The sequence below is a fragment of the Sturnus vulgaris genome, chromosome 15 (genome assembly GCF_052056855.1).
Source record: "Sturnus vulgaris isolate bStuVul1 chromosome 15, bStuVul1.hap1, whole genome shotgun sequence".
In the NCBI taxonomy this organism is placed as follows: Eukaryota; Metazoa; Chordata; class Aves; order Passeriformes; family Sturnidae; genus Sturnus; species Sturnus vulgaris.
Genome location: NC_142257.1, coordinates 17,667,244 through 17,684,199, shown reverse-complemented (window position 1 = coordinate 17,684,199; position 16,956 = coordinate 17,667,244). Strand labels below are relative to the sequence as shown.

General features: G+C 52.1%; 2 protein-coding genes across 2 annotated transcripts; one reads left to right on the top strand and one right to left on the bottom strand.

Annotated features, from left to right (window-relative positions):
- Nucleotides 1–964: 964 nt before the first annotated feature.
- On the bottom strand, nucleotides 965–11,285 carry ZMAT2 (zinc finger matrin-type 2). The gene is made up of 6 exons (XM_014887694.2): nucleotides 11,202–11,285; nucleotides 7,361–7,454; nucleotides 6,790–6,913; nucleotides 5,764–5,837; nucleotides 3,884–4,029; nucleotides 965–2,418 (listed from the first exon to the last, which is right to left on the bottom strand). The coding sequence occupies exons 1-6, from the start codon at nucleotides 11,217–11,219 to the stop codon at nucleotides 2,275–2,277; spliced, it is 600 nt and encodes a 199-aa protein (XP_014743180.1). The 5' UTR covers nucleotides 11,220–11,285; the 3' UTR covers nucleotides 965–2,274.
- A 20-nt stretch (nucleotides 11,286–11,305) lies between these two features.
- Nucleotides 11,306–16,949, top strand: LOC106860043 (histidine--tRNA ligase, cytoplasmic-like). Its single transcript, XM_014887703.2, has 12 exons — nucleotides 11,306–11,515; nucleotides 11,596–11,715; nucleotides 12,060–12,155; nucleotides 12,908–13,033; nucleotides 13,187–13,294; nucleotides 13,730–13,828; nucleotides 14,123–14,216; nucleotides 14,353–14,480; nucleotides 14,564–14,806; nucleotides 15,512–15,628; nucleotides 15,937–16,083; nucleotides 16,294–16,949. Exons 1-12 carry the CDS (start codon nucleotides 11,339–11,341, stop codon nucleotides 16,348–16,350), a joined length of 1,512 nt encoding a protein of 503 aa, XP_014743189.2. The 5' UTR covers nucleotides 11,306–11,338; the 3' UTR covers nucleotides 16,351–16,949.
- The last annotated feature ends 7 nt before the right edge of the window (nucleotides 16,950–16,956 follow it).

Here is a 16,956-nt window from a genome sequence, read left to right as displayed (position 1 = left end):
TATTATTTCCTCCCATGAAACCAGCTTTTCATCCTTGGCTAGAGGCAGCTCCCGCTGCTGGGAATCCAGCAGGAGCTTGTATCTGCTGCTGCACACACCACTGCTCCCAGCAAGCTGCCGAGACAAAGAGCTGCACTCCCCCGGCGCCAGCAGCCCCAGCATGGGGAGCTGGGGCTGGGGCTTTGGCCCCCCAGGGTGCAGGTGGCCTCGGGATGGGCTTGGGGATGACAGGCTTTACACCAAAGAGGAATCTCTTTATTGAGAGCACTGCACTGTGGAGGGATTTCCTCCCTGTCTTGCAGGGACACGGGCAAGGCACAGCAGCAGGAGGCTGTGCAAACCTCACCACCACCCCAGGAAGGTTTCTGTGGGGCTGCTCATTTCACACCTCGCCCCTTGGGTGTGCCAGGATGGACAAGAAGATCGGGACACACCGTGGGCAAACCAAGACAGCTGTCACTGGCTCCAAGGTCACAAGCTGGAAAAGATGGGGGGTGTGGGGCAGCCTCTGCCCCCTTCTCAGCAGCACCAACTGCATTGAGGGGCTGGATGTCTGCAAAGCTGGTGGCTGGAATAAAATGGCTGCTGCTAAATCTTCTCTGAAACATCCTAAACTTTTAATGTGTATGAAACCACAGCAGCATCCCTTTTGCATCCCGGAGGGCACAGAGGCGCGAGCGTCTCCGCTCTCCCATTCAGCCGGAGCCACGTGCTGCAGCCTGAACAGCGCTAGGAACGTGGCTGGAATGAAAGTTGCCCTCCCAGCCCGTGTGCTCAGAGAGCCAAAGTCAAAGGATTGCCAAGTTAAAAGGGTCAAACCTCCAAGGACAGCTGTATCTGACTGGCTATATATCATTTCAATAGCATCTTCAACGGGGATTATAATCTGAATTGAAGCGGAAAGACCTGAGGCAATGAAGCTGTCAGCAGGCTAAGATTAAGGAATTAAAACAGCAGCACAACATTACAGGATTTGTTCTAGATGTATTAGAAAGAGCAGGCTAAACACTGCAGCCTTCCCCAGGCTGGAAATTTCATACGAGCACGGAGAAGGGCAAGCACAAGGATTTCATCAATATACATAAAAAGAGAGAGGAGAGCGAGACAGAGCTACGAAAACCCAGCCATGCAAAATATAAATCCTAACTGCAGACGGAAATGAGTCACACAAGGTTTGACTGAGGTAAATAAAAGCAGAAATGAAGTGGATTTAGGGGAAGGCAGAGGTGAAAAGACACTGACAGCCAGTAGACAGGAAAAAAATGGCCCTTAATATACTAAGGCTGGTAAAATCTGGAACACAGCCCAGCCTGTCTTGGATTGCCTGATGGGAATGAAGGTCCCCAGCCCTGAACTCCCTTCCCCTTCCATATTCTTACACCCATCTCCAGAATTACTTAAAAAAGCCAAGACTGATGGCAATGGCCTGTCTAGGGCAGCTGGGAGTGAGCCAGGAGGGGAGGGCACACACCTCTCCTCTGCCACCATTGGGGTCCCCAGAAGGCCACCCCAGCTCTGTGCTGCTGAGAGACACCAGCAGCTCTTCTCCGTGGGAAACAGAAGCTCTCAAAATAAAGAAGGCATCAAACCCCCACCAAAGGGCCAATTAAAACGTTCCATTTATTTCTGGCAAATTGTACACACCTTTCTTTCATTGGCTCTATCCTAGACCAGTCATGGGGAGAAATTTCTCCCCTACCTTAACGATACTGAAATTATGGGATAAAACACAAAGAAAAAGAGGGAAGTCTCCCTTGCAGATAAAACAAACAGGAAAGTTTCAGCAACCCAGACTCCATGCAGCCACCAGCTCTGCTCAGCACAAACCATAAAGATGCACCTCTCACACTACTTGCTGTGGCACATTTCCTTCATTATGAACCTAAAAGCAACTGAATCCCTCCCAGTATCTCAAACACAGCTTGGGTGACAAGTAGGGCCTGGTTGACAACTAGATTAATCCTGAACCAGGCCACCTGTGCAGAATGTGCACTTTATTGACAAAAAAATGTACCCAACAGAGCACTTCCCTGCACACACACGGCCACAGAGCAGCTGAGCAGCCAGATCTAGGACACACAAGGAGAAGGGAAGCTAATGAGAGACAGAGCTTGATCTGCAGCACAGGTAGAGCATGGAATCGCTTTTCAACTCTTCCAGCCAACTTCTACTGGGAGATTTACATACAAGTCCTCAATCAAGTCTTTGAAGAGTTATCCAGAGTTCCCTGGGTAAAAACAAGCTGTTTAGAGAAAGAGGAGAGTCCAGAGCTGCTCAGTGGCTCTTTTTGGTTGAGCCAAAACCAGAGAAACCCATCACAGCTGCCATTTCATCATCCTCTTCAAAGGTCAAATCTTCCTCCGCCCGCCTCTTCTTCTCTCTCTGCTTCTCCTTCTTGTAGGCTTTGGCCTTCTCCTCCTGCAGCAAGGGACACAACAGCAAAATAATTTGCACCTCCTGAGCTGATGGAGTTTTGAGACACCAGGTACTGCACAATTAACACAAATCTTGCCCACAGTAGCCAAGCTGTGCCTGAGGAAATAAACAAAGAGCAGAAATCCTGGCCTGCAGTCTTCAAGGAGGAAGTTCACCAGTGAATCCAGACCACCCCACTTCCCAGGCCAAGAGCAGAGCCACACACACACAGAGACAAAATGAAACACTATCAAACTCTCTCTTCTGAGCAAACATCACAAGTTTTGTCTGGAATCAAGGCTGAGACAAGAAGGAGCTGGTTTGAAAGCAGGAGGCCATTCCCTTGTCCACTGCTCCATGCCAGTGATGGTGATGCCTGCTGGCTCTCAGCCTGGCAGAGTGACAGCTGCTCACTGCAACAGAAGCCGAAGCTCTGAGCGGCTTTGAGGGGGGTTTTGGCATCAAAGAGTTTGCGCTGCTCTAATCAAAGTGTTTTGCTCTGTGAGGATCACGAGCCCTGGAACAGAGCCAGGTTTGTACTGGGTGACACCAAAGCATGGCTTCAGCTCCCAACTTAGCAACTGCTCCCACCATTCTCACCGTCCACTGTGCTCCTGAACACAGCCATGTCCTGGAGAAAGCTATTCCAGGAGTTGCTGCTGATTTCTTTCTTGCCATCCATTGACTGCAAGCAGCTTTTCAACCCACAGCACTCCCTGTGCTGCTGGGGCACCTCCCTCCTACCCTCCAAACAGATGGGGCTCAGCAGCACCACAGCCTGCTCACAGAGAGCAGAGCACGGGGCTGCTCTGTGAGCACCCCAAAGAGCTCCCTTTGGTGAGGCAAAGGGAGACCCAAATAGGCAGTGATTTTTAACTTTGGGTTACGTGGTTGCTGATAGAGAAGAAACACCCATAGAAGCTTCTCAGCTGTCAGAACTTTGTTGTGTCCTCAAATAATTAATTTTCAGGTTTACTAACACCTAAGCCCCAGTTTGAGAGAAATCTGCTGTCTTTTATCACCTCCTCACACATCTTGCACAACAGCACGCTGCTCACAAAGCCCTTCTACACTCAAGGAGGCCACACAGAAGCAAATGCCCTGTGGAAGGGGATTCCAGCAATCCTAAGAGCTGTGGAAGATAATGGATGGAGATGGAGATGTAGTGCACTACCAGACCACACAAGTTCCAATGCAACTAGTGGGAGACAAAAAATGGACTTGTTCTCAGTGGAAATCTGAACCATCTGAAGTTATTCTCACACAGAAAGAGGGGGAAAGGGTTTCCAGGGACAGCAATACAAACTTCTCAAAAGCAGAAGAACAAACCCCCACTCACAGGAGCAGATGAGAAGCCCATGCTACCAAGAACAATACTTCTGAGGAACAAGAGCAGGAACCAGGGTTGATTTCCTCCCAAAACATATTTCTGGGGAGCTTTGCTTCCTCAGTTGTTGCTCAGACTCACCTCCTCACGGAGTTCTTTCATCCTCTCCTCAAAGTCATAATCCTTCTGCTTCTCCTCCATTTTCTTCTTGTTCACCTCAAAGCGTTTCTTCACCTGGTCCAGTGTGGAACGCTCCACCCGCATGGACATGCCCAGATTCCTCTGGTCTGGAGAACACGGGTGCAATCAGTGTTCAGCAACACTTCAGGGTTTTGCACAACGTCTCCATCCCTGATCCCAATTTAAACAGCACAGCACAGCACCACCTTCCTGCCTGTCACCCCCCTCAAAGCACCTTCTAGAGCTAGACTAAGGATTTCTTAGGTTGGAAAGGTGGGCTTTAGGGGGATACCATAACCCACACAAACAGTGCCCATAGCAGTCCAAATACTACTTGTAGTATTCTTTAAAGACTATTCTTTAAAGGTTCCTTATTTGGATAGTCCCCATCATGTTGGTGCTCTGCTGCTTCAGGAAATTTAATCTTGGACTAGTGGAATAAAAAGGAGTTGGAGTGTTGAAAAAGGATCCAGAATAAAACTGACAGGCTGGCATCTCTCAGCTGTGGGCAATGCTAAACAAGACATGAGTGGCACTCAGAGATCTGATTACACAGGACATTCCTAGCTAAGCAGAGAATATAAAGGCAGGCTTCTGATTCAGTGGCTCTTCAGAGCAGAGTCACAGTTTTTCACTTGTGGATAAGCCTGTGCTGACAGAGCCACCCCCAGAAATGCCTCCAACCCACATTCCCAAGTGGATCCAAACAGCCTGTTCACTCCAGCAGCCCTGCACAGGTTTGTCCCAGGGATGCAGCAGCACTTGGAAGCTTAAACTACACACTAGGAATTAAAAGGGCTGCCAAGAACAAACATGTTTGAGCCAGACTTACTGACTGGTTTAAAAGTTCTCAGACATATCCATAGTAGGGTACTGTGATACGAGCTACATTCCAATCCCAGCTCAACCCTACAACTCATGCCCATCCACACAGCCATGCCAGGATTTTTGATTCCAGATTCTTTCATATGAACTCCTTGCTCATCTCCCAACGTGTCAAACAAGGCACGTCTGCACCTTCCTCCCATTCACATAAAAGCACAGGTTTTTATAACACTGTGTTTTCTTTTCTGAGCTACAGAGAAACAGCCCTCAGGTTTCTTCTGAACCTCCTGTTCTCAAACAGCCCCGTGTGCAGGTCCAGAGCACACACATCCCTGCCTTTTTGTAAAGGAGTGATTTTCTGACTTCCACAAGGAGCCAAAAACACCTTTGTGAGCAGGAACAACATGCAAAGTGTGTGAGTTTGTGCTGCTGCTCCTTTACTTTCTCTACACTCCCCACTCTCTGAATAGAGAAGCAATATCCACAGTCAGATCAATGAAGGCAGTCCAGACCCATACTCTGGAGCTCAGGCATCAGCCAGTTCTGAGCTTCATATTCAACTTCTACAAAGAGAAGTTTCTGATCCAAAAATGGGCCAGTCCCAGACTTTTACTTATCTAAGTACTTCTTTACAGTTTCAGTGCTCTAAAAAGCCTCTCTCCAGATTTACAGAGGAGACATCATTATTTGGAGGATAGACTAGATGACCCAAACTATTGTGGAATTTTCTGACCCTGGGTTTCTCACAGCCTTGACATGATGGATGGGGAAAATACGTTCACCAACCAGAGTACAGCAATCACTGCTTCTGATGGGCTTATTCCATGAAAGTGGTCCAGCACTCTGGAAGGTGTCAGGAGAATAAGGGCAGCTCTCATGGCGAGCTTCTACATTCTGATCTCCTAAGCTCCCTGATCCATGGCTAAGTGTTCAGGCCTCAGACATGGGTGATGCACAAAAGGAAAAGACCCTCCAACTCAACCAACCCCCCAATAAGGCAAAGAAATGGTCCTTACGTTTCTTGCCATTGATGTGATCCAAGAAGTTGATGGAATCTTTCACCACACAGTCACATACATTACAGTAATACCTGTCAGGAGAGACAGAAAAAATGAACCCCAAAGCATGGCACAAAGCTCAACCCACAGAGCAGCTATTTGAGACAATCTGCATGTCACTGGGGATACAGGACACTTCTCCAAAAAAGAGGGACCCAGGGAAGGTAGCAACCCTTATAGTGACACCCCTCTGACATGACAGAAACCAAATTCTGAGCTGCTCTGCAAGATACCAGCCACAGCATCTGTGACACAGCCTGACCTGCCCCAGGGCAGCAAGCCCAGGTGTCCATTCCACAGCCTCTCACCTGGCTGCAAGGTAAGTGCTACCATCCCTATCACCTCACAGTGCAACTCCCTGATGAGCACAGCAGTGCTTTCTGCCCATCTTAAGAGCTGCTGCAAAAGTCCAGCCAGGGGCTGAACTGCCATCCCTGGATGCTGGTTAGGACTGCACTTCTCCCTGGCACTACTGCCCAGAGAGACACTAATGGGTTCACTCCTGAGGTGACACAAACTCAACACATTCTTTTCATGCTTTTGATGGCTTAGGGTGCGCTCAGAACCCTTTCAGACTTTGGTGGAACACAGTTTGTACAGTGGCCAAACACCATTCCTAAGAACAACTGCCTGGATGTTTCTCCCATTCCCAGTGCACAGATACCCAAATCAGCAGCAGTCCTGGTCTCAGTGCAAGCAGGCCTGGTTAAAGACACCCAAGCAGGCAGCAGAGATCTGCCTCTGCTGGTCCTACAGGTGGACAACACTGATACCAAGAAATAATGTCCAAAGGGGCTCAGCCTGCTGGCTCTCTTCCAAATGTTACCCCAGTAGACACAGTTTAGGTGTAGGAAAATGCAGCCCCACCATCCCAGGCTCCAAACACAGGACAGCAGCTCCTGGTGCCCTGTGTGGGGTCTCTGCTGTGTCACAGCGTCCCAGTCTAACCAGCATGACTCAGACTTCAGTAAGACCACAACCTACCCTCCCATCTCTGACTGAGGGGTAGTTTTGGTGATGACAATGGTTTTCCCCAGCTTGGATTCCAGGTCCACTTTGTAGTCCCGGTGCCGCAGAAGTTCCCTTTTGACAGGCTGAGCTGGTTTGCCTAAAATATAAACAAAGGTCAAGCTTGACATGTTGGATTTCATATTCCCCCTCGGTACAGAGGGGCCTGCTGGGTATCTGGGACTACCTGATCCATGCAGAAAATGCACCTTTGTTTTTAAAGCAGTAAAGGATATGATTTCTTCCTCACAGTTTCCTGGCTATTAGAACCAGGTACATCTCTGACTTGAGTCATATTCTGAGATCTTGTTTCCAGCAACTGTTTCCCTCCTTCCCCAAAGAAGAGCCAGCCCCTGGAAAGGTTCTCAGTGATTTCTTTTGTCAAAAAAATACACTCAGTGGCAAACAAAGGAGAAAGGGTAGGAGCAAGCCAGCTCTTTCCCTCTGGGGTTTAACTTCTCACTACTCTCTCCCTCCCAAATTCCAAGGGTTTGGGAGCTTCACTGCCAATCCAGCACAGCTTGCCTGGAGCCAGCACACCACTCACCATCTTTCTTTTCTCTCTCCTCTGTGAGCCGCTTCTCCGCGAGTTTCTCATACTCATCCTTGTCCCACTTGCGACGGAAGTCCAGGTTCTTGGTCTGGGAGGAAAACAAAGTTCATGAACATTTATTATACAGTCAGATCACCTCTGAGGGGGTAAAGAGGTAAAATCACTCAGCCTGTGAGGCTAGTGCAGCAAATTAGGAGAATTATATTATATCCCCCTGTCCTCTGCTCTCCATCCAGGAATTACGGATGTGGTTTAAGATAATCACTCTCAGCATGCCTCTGGCTACTACTAGAATAATTTCAGAGCACTAAAAGAAGAAATGAGTTGATCTTAACAGCTCCTGAGACGATCATCCAGGCTTCTGCCTTGAAAATCAGACTCAAATGGGATTGAAACTGATGGATCTCAGACCTGGGAAATGCCCCCTGACAAACAGCAGTAGGATTACACCTCCTTCTTCCAGAAGTCAAAAGAATCCAAGCTGCAATGTCTGACAATGAAGCTGAAAAACACAGCCCAAGGTAGAGAGTTTGATTACACTGCAGGAGCAGGGAAGGCTGTGCCTGTCTGCTCTCAGCAGTGTCTACGTGTTGCAGGCATCAAAGTGCTGAGCTTGACATGAAATCACAGGCACAGTGTGGGATTACCAAGTGAGCACATGTACAAGCAAGCCAGAACAAGCTCTGAAATCCTATCTTGCAGGTACCAGAGAAGCACCTGTACAAAATCCACAGGTTTTGCTGTCCTGCTCCTGCAGTTTCACATAGGGAAGGGCAGAAACAAGGCATGCTGGACCTTTGGGAGCTCCACAGAACTATCTGACAGTGACAGAATAGTTTAATAGAATCCTGGAATGGTTTGGGTTGAAGGGACCCTAAAGATCATCTTGTTCCACATCCTTTACCACAGGCAGGGACATTTTCCACTGTCCCAGGTTGCTCCAAGCCCCATCCAACCTGGCCTTGAACACTTTCAGGGATGGAACAGCCACAGCTTCTCTGGGCAACCTGTGCCAGGGCCTCACCACCATCACAGAGAAGAATTTCTTCCCAGTACTCAATCTAACCCTGCCCTCTAGCCACGGGAAGCCATTCCCCCCTGTCCTGTCACTCCATGCCCTTGTTCCAAGTCCTTCTCCAGCTCTCTTGGAGCCCCTTTAGGCACTGGAAGGTGCTCTAAGGTCTCTCTGGACAGAGATGGGTGTTCAGGCTGAACAGCCCCAGCTCTCTGTGTCCACAACAGAGGGACAGCAGCCCCTGGAGCATTTCCATGGCCTCCTCTGAGCTCACTCCAACAGGTCCATGTCTTTCCTATGCTGGGGCCCTGGAGCTGGACACAGCATGTGGCATGAAGCTGTCAGTTCAAATGAAGCTGTCATTGAAGAATACAAAGAATACTTGTTTTGGGTAGATTTCACTCAGTCCCCACTGCTGAGGGCAGAAATGATCAGACAAGAATTCCTATTCCACTCACATCCACTCTGACCAACCCAGCTCAAGCTCTTCCCAGTATTTGCCCCATCTGCAGCTCGGGCCCCTGCACCTGGGATCAGTCACAGTTTCACTCAGCCACTTCCTGAATTTCCCGAGCAGATAACTCCCTTTTGGATAGAGCTGCATTTCCCTCAGCATGGCAGGGAGAGCCTCTCAGTTTCACATTAAAGAAAGGACAAGATGTATTTAAAAACACCTCTGGGGGAGAAGGACCCCCTCCACACACACCCCACCGCCTTCTCCGTTCAGCCAAATCAAGAATCCAATCACAATCCAAAGGACACAAATCCCATTTGGAGCTACAGCAGCAGCACAGCCATTTAAAGTTCTCTCCTCTGGCAATCCTTCAAATGGAACGAACAACTACTGATAGGGATGAAAATGCCTTGGGGAGGCGTAGAAAAATTCTCATTTATTCCCAGAGCTTCTTAAGCACTTTAAGGATGTCGTAACAGGTTTTATTAACCACCCTAAGCAAAAGAAAAGAAAATATCACTGAGTGTAAATTAACGTTTGGGGGTATTTTCCAGACTCTCCTGCATGCCAGGCATTATCACAAATTGTAGCTGGTGGGAGCCTGCAGAGGGGGAGGTTTATTAGCTGCTTCTCTCTTCTGTTGCAATAAAAGGAAAAGAGTCTTTTGCAGCTTTTACCAATCTGCCTCATCCAGGCGTGGGGAAAGAAATTAAACTAAACTGCGTGACAAGATCTTAGCTGGACAATATTTGAAGGGATGTTTCTGAATTGCTCTGGTGGTGGCAAGGGGGCTGCAAGCCCCCAAAATCTTCATCTCAGAACTGTTTTGGGTGACAGAGAATACTTCCCAAATTAATAACAAATATTAATAACCAGAAGTGCCCCACAATCTCCTGTTCCCTTTGGAGGTGGACAACAGATGTGCCCAGTACCAGCACCAAAGCCTGTTAAACAACACAGGAGTCTCCAGCCAGGCTCAACCCAACAGCCTCAGCTGACAAAAACCACAGGCAGACATCCTGCTCCTGACCTCCCCCACTTCATGGAATCAATCCTGGAATGGTTTGGATTGGAAGGAACCTTGAAGATGAGCCAGTCCCACCTCCCTGCCTAGGGCAGGGACACCTTTCACTATCCCAGCTTGCTCCAAGCCCCATTCAATCTGACCTTGAACATTTCAAGGGATGGGGCAGCCACAGCTTCTCTGGGCAGTGCCAGCGCCTCACTTCTCAGTAAGTGGCTTCAAGGAAGGAAAGATGGGCTGAAACCCCTCAAAAACACAGTCCCCGTGCTGCTGACAGCTTTAGGATGTCACTGGAGGTGCTCAAACAGCCTGGCTCTTCACCTACAGCCTACACCTGCAGCATCTACCTTACCCATCCTATTTTAACACTCACAGAATCATTTAGGTTGAAAAAAACCTCCAAAACCATCAAATCCAAGCTGTGACAGATCCCCACCTTGTTACCGAGTCCAGAGAACTGAGTGACACATCCAGTCGTACCCTGAACACTTCCAAGGATGGTGACTCCACCACCTCCCTCGAGAGCCCCTTCTGGGAAAAAAATCCCTCCTGATTTCCAATCTAAACCTCCCCTACTGCAACTTTTGAGTCTGTTTCTCTCAGAAAGGTTGTCTGGGCCCAACCCACACTTGGCTGCGCCCTCCTGTCTGGGAGTTGCAGAGATGTTTCTCCATCAGGACAGGAAAAAGGCAGCCCTTTCTCTGGGGAGGGAAGGGAAGGAGCCTGCATGAGCCATCGCCCAGCCCCTGCAGACGGGTGGGGGTCCCTCCCAGGGCACCCCCACCCCGGAGGCTGAGGCAGCTCAGTCTCCTCCTGCTCCCTGGCTGGGACAGGCGGAGCTCTGGCCCTAGGATGGGAAGATCACAGAACCACTGCGATTGGAAAAGTCCTCTGAGATCATCGAGTCCAACCTGTGACCCAACACCACCATGTGAACTAGACCAGGACACAGAGCGTCACGTTCTGTCGGGTCCTTAAACACCTCCAGGGACGGTGACTCCACGACTTCGCTGGGATCGCGGTGGGGCCACCCCACTTCCAGCCCTGAAAGTATCGGGGCGTCTCAAGAGAACCCCAACCTCTCACCGCCCACACACAGAGGTGTAAAGAGCAGGGATGAGCCCCCTCCCACCCCACACATACACACCCGCCCACCGCGGCACCCCCGGCCCCGCCACATCCCTCATCCCGCGGCCTGGCAGCGGCCCCAAACGCGGCGCGGCGGGACCGTGCCCCCGGCCCTGCCAAGCCCGGTACGGGCAGCGGGGACGGCCGAGCGGGCGGCAGCCCACACTCCGAGGGCAGCCCCGGCCCCGAGGGCAGCCCCGGCGGCAGCACCTACCCCGCTGCCCGACGCCATGGCGAGCTGAGGGCACAGCACCGGGAACTGTCGCGCGGCGCCGTAAAGCGCGGCCTCCCGCGCAGTCACGTGTCCCGCCGCGGTCACGTGCTCGCGCTCCCGGTGTCCCGGTGCCGGCCATGCTGCGCCTCGGACCCTTCGCTGTCCGATGTCTACCGGCGGGGCCGCTGTGCCTCGCTGGGAGCCCCGGCAGCTTCGCCCGGTCCTGGGTGCTGGCCGGTGACCGCGGCCCCCTGTCCCTACAGGTGCGGGCGGCAGCGGACGGCGAGCGGGTGCCGGTGCTGAAGACGCCCAAGGTAAAGGCGGGGAGTGGGGAGTGGGTAGCGGATGTTCCCCCGCGCCCGTGCCACTGACGGCCGCTCTCTGTCCCGGGCAGGGCACCCGCGACCACGCACCGGCGCAGGCGGCGCTCCGTGACCGGCTCCTGAGCGCCGTGGTGTCCTGCTTCAAGCGGCACGGGGCGGCCGCCATCGACACCCCCGTGCTGGAGCTGCGGGTGAGGCGCGGCGGGGACTCTGTTCCCCCGTGGTGTGGGGAAGGGACCCGTCCCGGGGGCTGTGGGGCTCCCTCCTGTGGGACTGGTCAGCGTCCCCTTCCCCCGGGGCTCCAGGACAAGTTTGGGAGCTCCCTCTGTGTGGGGCTTGGCCAGGTAGGGAGGGCAGCTGGACATTCACTCTTGGTTCTCGTTTTGGGAGGACCAGGGAGGTGGACTCGGGTCCGACGAGGCTGGAGGGGGATGTGTGTAATGCCTGGTTTGTGAGGACCGAGCTCTGTGCTCCATCTCGGGGGATCCTTCCCCCCAGAGCCGCCCCAGTCACCAGACCATTTGCCCTTCCCCAGGAGACGCTGATGGGGAAGTACGGGGAGGACACGAAGCTCATCTACGAGCTGCAGGACCAGGGAGGGGAGCTGCTGGCCCTGCGCTACGACCTCACCGTATCCTGTGCTCCCAAGGGGATGGTGGCACACCAAGGTAGTGGCCACCTCTGCCTTGAGGGATCGCTCTTAACCTGCCCTGTCCCACTGGTCCCATTGGGGAGATGGCAGCCCCTTTGGCCACCCCTGCTGGTCTGGCTGTCATTCTCATGACTCCACACCATTCCCCAGCCAGGCCAGGGCCTACAGCAAAGCCCCTTCGTGCTGTGGACATGCACCAGTATGCTCCACTGTACTGGTTTTATCTCCTCTGCTGTGCCCATCTGGAAAGATGTTTGCTGTAGGTGTCCATACCAGGCCTTCTCAACCTCCACATCTCAATGAAACCTCTTTCCTTCAATGTCTGTATAGCTGTGCCATGCATTGAGTTCCCACTGATCACACTGGGAGAGAGTGGAATGATGAGAAGGGGTCTTTGTGTATGTGGTGTTGGCACACTGTGGGGCTGGAGGAGGAAATGGAGCTGTCCCAGCATTGAAGGAGCTCGGGTGGTTCATTTTACTCACCCTCATCCTGGGGGATGATCCCCCCCAGAGGTCATAGAGTTATAGAATATACAAATTGGAAGGGATTGCAAGAATCATTGAAATCCAGCTTGTGACCCTGCACAGGACACTCCAAGAATCTCCCCATGATTGTGACAAAAATTGGGAAGTGTCTGGCAAAGGGAACGGGTGATGGGAGGCTTTGAAATTCATCTTCTGCAGTGCTGGGGAATTTCCATGTTCCCATCCTTAACTCCTCGGGCCCAGGTGCCCTTTGCTCGCTACCTGGCCATGAACAAGGTCAACAACATGAAGCGCTACCACGTCGCCAAGGTGTACAGGAGGGACAACCCAGCCACAACCCGGGGCCGCTACCGCGAGTTCTACCAGTGCGTGAGTGTTGTGGTGGCCAGTGCTGCCACCAAGGCCACAACACCAGGAGGGTTTCCCTGCTAGAGTGCCTCCAGCTGCTGCAGAGCAGCAGGGTGTGCTTGGCTAAGGGCCCTTGGCTCTGCCAGGAGCTCCAATCACTTCTTCTACCCCCAGGACTTTGACATCGCCGGGCAGTTTGACCCGATGATTCCCGATGCCGAGTGCCTAAAGATTGTGCACGAGATCCTGAGTGACCTGCAGCTCGGGGACTTTGTCATCAAGGTGAGATTGGGTGGGTTCTCTGTGCCACAGTGGGAAGCAGTGGTCATTGTTCCTGTGGTTTTACACAGGAGTAGCTCTGCCCGCTGTAAGGCATGACCCAGAAGTTCATCCCACATCTCTGCCTCCTCATGGTGGATATGGAAAGGGTGGATCTCAGCTTGGACATGGCTTGAGCTGGGAATACTTGGAGTTCTGAGGCTGCAGTCAGCAGAATTCTCTCCAGGACTAATCACAGTCTTGTGCAGAATTCCAACAGCCGACTAGATCAATAGAGACACAGGATGGTTTTAATACCTCTACACCTCTTCCCATGGAATTTGGGTGCTGGGGAAAAGGCACAAGGAAATGCCAATAGCTGTAGCTTCCCACACACCAGGAAAAAATGATTTACATCAGGGGGTGCCCCCAGTGTAAGTGTGTCTCTCCCTTCCCCAGGTCAATGACCGTCGCATTTTGAATGGGGTGTTTGCTGTCTGTGGTGTTCCAGAGAGCAAGTTCATACCTGCCTGCTCCACCGTGGACAAGCTGGACAAGGTCAGCATTGGGCTCATGTGGAGACACTTCTGATTTTGGGATGGATATCTAAGGCTGGGCAGTGTTGTGGCTGTTTTTGTTGTGAAGAGTTTCACAGCAGCTAAGACGGGGTCTGTGAAGGATTTGAGCAGTTCTTGTGCCTGGTTAAGAATAAAGCCTGGTGATTTGTTAAAAATTCCTGTGAGACAGAGGCATGATGAGTGAGACTGCTGACTGTTGTTCCACACAAGTTGTGCACATGTGGGCTGAGGGAGGCAGATCCTGCAGCAATTGATGCCCTTCTCTCCCCTGCAGATGCCGTGGGAAGAAGTGAGGAGTGAGATGGTGGGAGAGAAGGGGCTCTCTCCCGAGGCTGCAGATCGCATTGGGGAGTATGTCCAGCTCCATGGTGAGCACCACGGGGTCGTGTCCTTGGCCTCGCTCTGGGCTGGGGATGGAAGGTGCAGGGCACACACCTGGCTGGCTGGGACCCCGTGCCAGGCGCTGCTGCCCTGGCACACCTGAGGCATGGCTGGTCCCCACAGGTGGGCTGGACCTGATCGAGCGGCTTCTCCAGGACCCAAAGCTATCCCAGAACAAGCTGGCCAAGGAAGGGCTGGGGGACATGAAGCTGCTGTTTGAGTACCTGACCCTGTTTGGCATCACAGGGAAGGTGAGGAGGTGTGGGGACACGAGGGGGTGGTGCCCTCGTGCTCCCCGAGCACCCAGTGACGGGGCCACCCTTGTTCCCTGCAGATCTCCTTTGACCTGAGCCTGGCCCGGGGCCTGGACTATTACACAGGGGTGATCTTTGAGGCTGTGCTGCTGCAGCAGGAGAACGAGCACGTGGAGGAGCCGGTCAGCGTTGGCAGCGTGGCTGGAGGCGGCCGCTACGACGGGCTGGTGGGGATGTTTGATCCCAAGGGCAGGAAGGTGCCCTGCGTGGGGGTCAGCATTGGGATCGAGCGGATCTTCTCCATCCTGGAGCAGAGACTGGAGGTAGGTGATGCAGGCAGTGCTTTGGGGAAGGCTCTAGGAAACGAAATATTGCTTATTAGAGGTCTCCAGCTCCACAGTACTCAAGGGAAAATAATTTTGAGGGGAGAGGGTGGCTCTTCCCATGCCTAAATATCAGTGAACAAAAGACAGAGTCCTTTTCTGCAGCCCATTGGGATGCAGGTGTGGGCAGCTGAGGGCAGCATTCCCTAGGAGATGTCAAAGAAATGTTAGAGACAGCCTTGAGCTCTGGGCCTGGCTCTGAGCTGTGTGCCCCAGTCACTTTGTTCTTGTGTCTTGCCTCTGAAGTTTTCTGTCCTGGGGATTCTGAAGAAATTAGTTTGGTAACAGCTGTGAACTCACTCGAATAAACCCCAGGAGAGCCTCTGTGGAGATTGATCATTCTGTGTTTGGTTCTAAGCCTGTGATTCCTAGCAAGTGAAGCTGAGGCAATGTGTTTGTACCTGAAAAATCAAAGCAGACATTGGAAAGCTGTCCTGGTCCCATCCAGGAGGTTGGCCAGGGTCCCCTAGGAACAGCAGCACACAATTAATAGTGTGATAGAATGCATAGTCTCTGAGGGGCTCATTAAAAGTGCCCAGGTTTTCACTGACTGAGTTAAGGTGTGGAGATAGATGAGGTGAGATGTTGTGAGCTGCACATTCCCATGGAGTCACTCCCATGGATGTCCCATGTCTGTCCCTTCAGGCTTCTGGGGAGAAACTTCGAACAACTGAGACCCAAGTGCTGGTGGCTACACCACAGAAACACCTGCTTGCTGCCAGACTGAAGCTCATCTCTGAGCTGTGGGACGCAGGGATCAAGGTAAAGGAATGACTTGGCCTTGGCAGTGTCCCAGGTGAGGGAGGGAGAGCCTGAAGGGAGCTGTAGCACAGCAAGACCAACTCCATTAATTGTGTGTCTACTCAAGACCCGGGCCTGTCTGAGATCACAGAGTCATTCAGGTTGAAAAAAGACCTCCAAGATCATCAATTCCCACCTTCAAATCTAGGCAGGCAGAGAACAGCCCAGAGCAGTAAAGTGGTTGCTGGAGGGTTTGGTATTGGTGCTTTACTGCAGTATTCATCAGAGCAAAGTTGGGTTAACGATTCACTCTTCCCACTCCTTCCTAGGCAGAGATGCTGTACAAGAAAGACCCTAAATTGCTGAAGCAGCTGCAGTACTGTGAGGACACAGGGATCCCCCTGGCTGCCATTGTGGGAGAGCAGGAGCTGGCAGATGGAGTGGTCAAGCTGCGAGATGTTGCAACAAGAAAGGAGGTGAGAATGATGCCCTTTTACACCAGGTTTTAAAGTACTTCCAAACTCTAGAGATCATGGAAGAACTCTGTGTTTTCCCCCAGCTTTCCTTTGGGAGGTCATGGCACAGATCTATTGAGTGACTCCAGAAAACCAGTCACAAACTGCATTGCTATCCTCACTTAATCCTTAAAAGTGCTCTTCTCTAATCCTGCTCTATTTGCTTTGCAGGTTGATATCCCAAGAGAAAAGCTGATTGATGAGATCAGGAGAAGGCTGGAGCCCTGAGGACTTCTCTGGCTGGAGCTGCTTGGCTGAACTGCTGCACAACTGGAATCCAGCACCTCAGCCATTCACTGCCAGCTGCGGTCTGGGTAACATCTACTGGCCTAAGGCTCATTGCCTAGGCTAAGGCAGTGAGAAGAAAGGAGTAAGAGGGTTTTAAAAGCAATGGACGGTGCAGTCACCAGGTTAACCTTGTGGTTAGCTTCTCTGAAGGTCAAGTTCGTGGGTTCCTACAGTCCCTGTACCTGTACAACCATTTCCATCACTGTAGGTGGTGGTGGCACAGATGGATGTGGTGCTGCTGGAGCAGGATCAGGTGGAATTCCAGATTTGGGAGAGGGAATCCATGGTGTGTTGGGCACCTGCCGGCTCAGGACGTGGGGCGAGGGGGGCAGTGAAAAGGCAACCCCGCCCCTGTTTGGGCTGCGGGGGCCGCTCCCAACCCGCAGCCGGGCGCGGAGCTGCGGGACCGCCTTGGAGGGAGCACGTGTCCCGTCACGGAGGGAACACCACGAGCGGCTGGAGCAGCTGCGCAGGCCGAGGGGCGCGTGGAGAGGCTGCATTTTTATACATTAAACAAAAACCCCAATAATGAACCCAAACCGCAGC

Bases quoted from the DNA above. Each gene is read 5' to 3' on its own strand.
- ZMAT2 (XM_014887694.2), bottom strand. The intron at 4,030-5,763 runs GTAAGGACCATT...CGTGTTCTCCAG, and splicing joins TCACATCAATGGCAAGAAAC to ACCAGAGGAATCTGGGCATG. The intron at 2,419-3,883 runs GTGAGTCTGAGC...CCCTTGCTGCAG, and splicing joins TGAAAGAACTCCGTGAGGAG to GAGGAGAAGGCCAAAGCCTA.
- LOC106860043 (XM_014887703.2), top strand. From the start codon at position 11,339: ATGCTGCGCCTCGGACCCTTCGCTGTCCGATGTCTACCGGCGGGGCCG. The intron at 13,034-13,186 runs GTGAGTGTTGTG...TTCTACCCCCAG, and splicing joins ACCGCGAGTTCTACCAGTGC to GACTTTGACATCGCCGGGCA. The intron at 16,084-16,293 runs GTGAGAATGATG...TTTGCTTTGCAG, and splicing joins ATGTTGCAACAAGAAAGGAG to GTTGATATCCCAAGAGAAAA.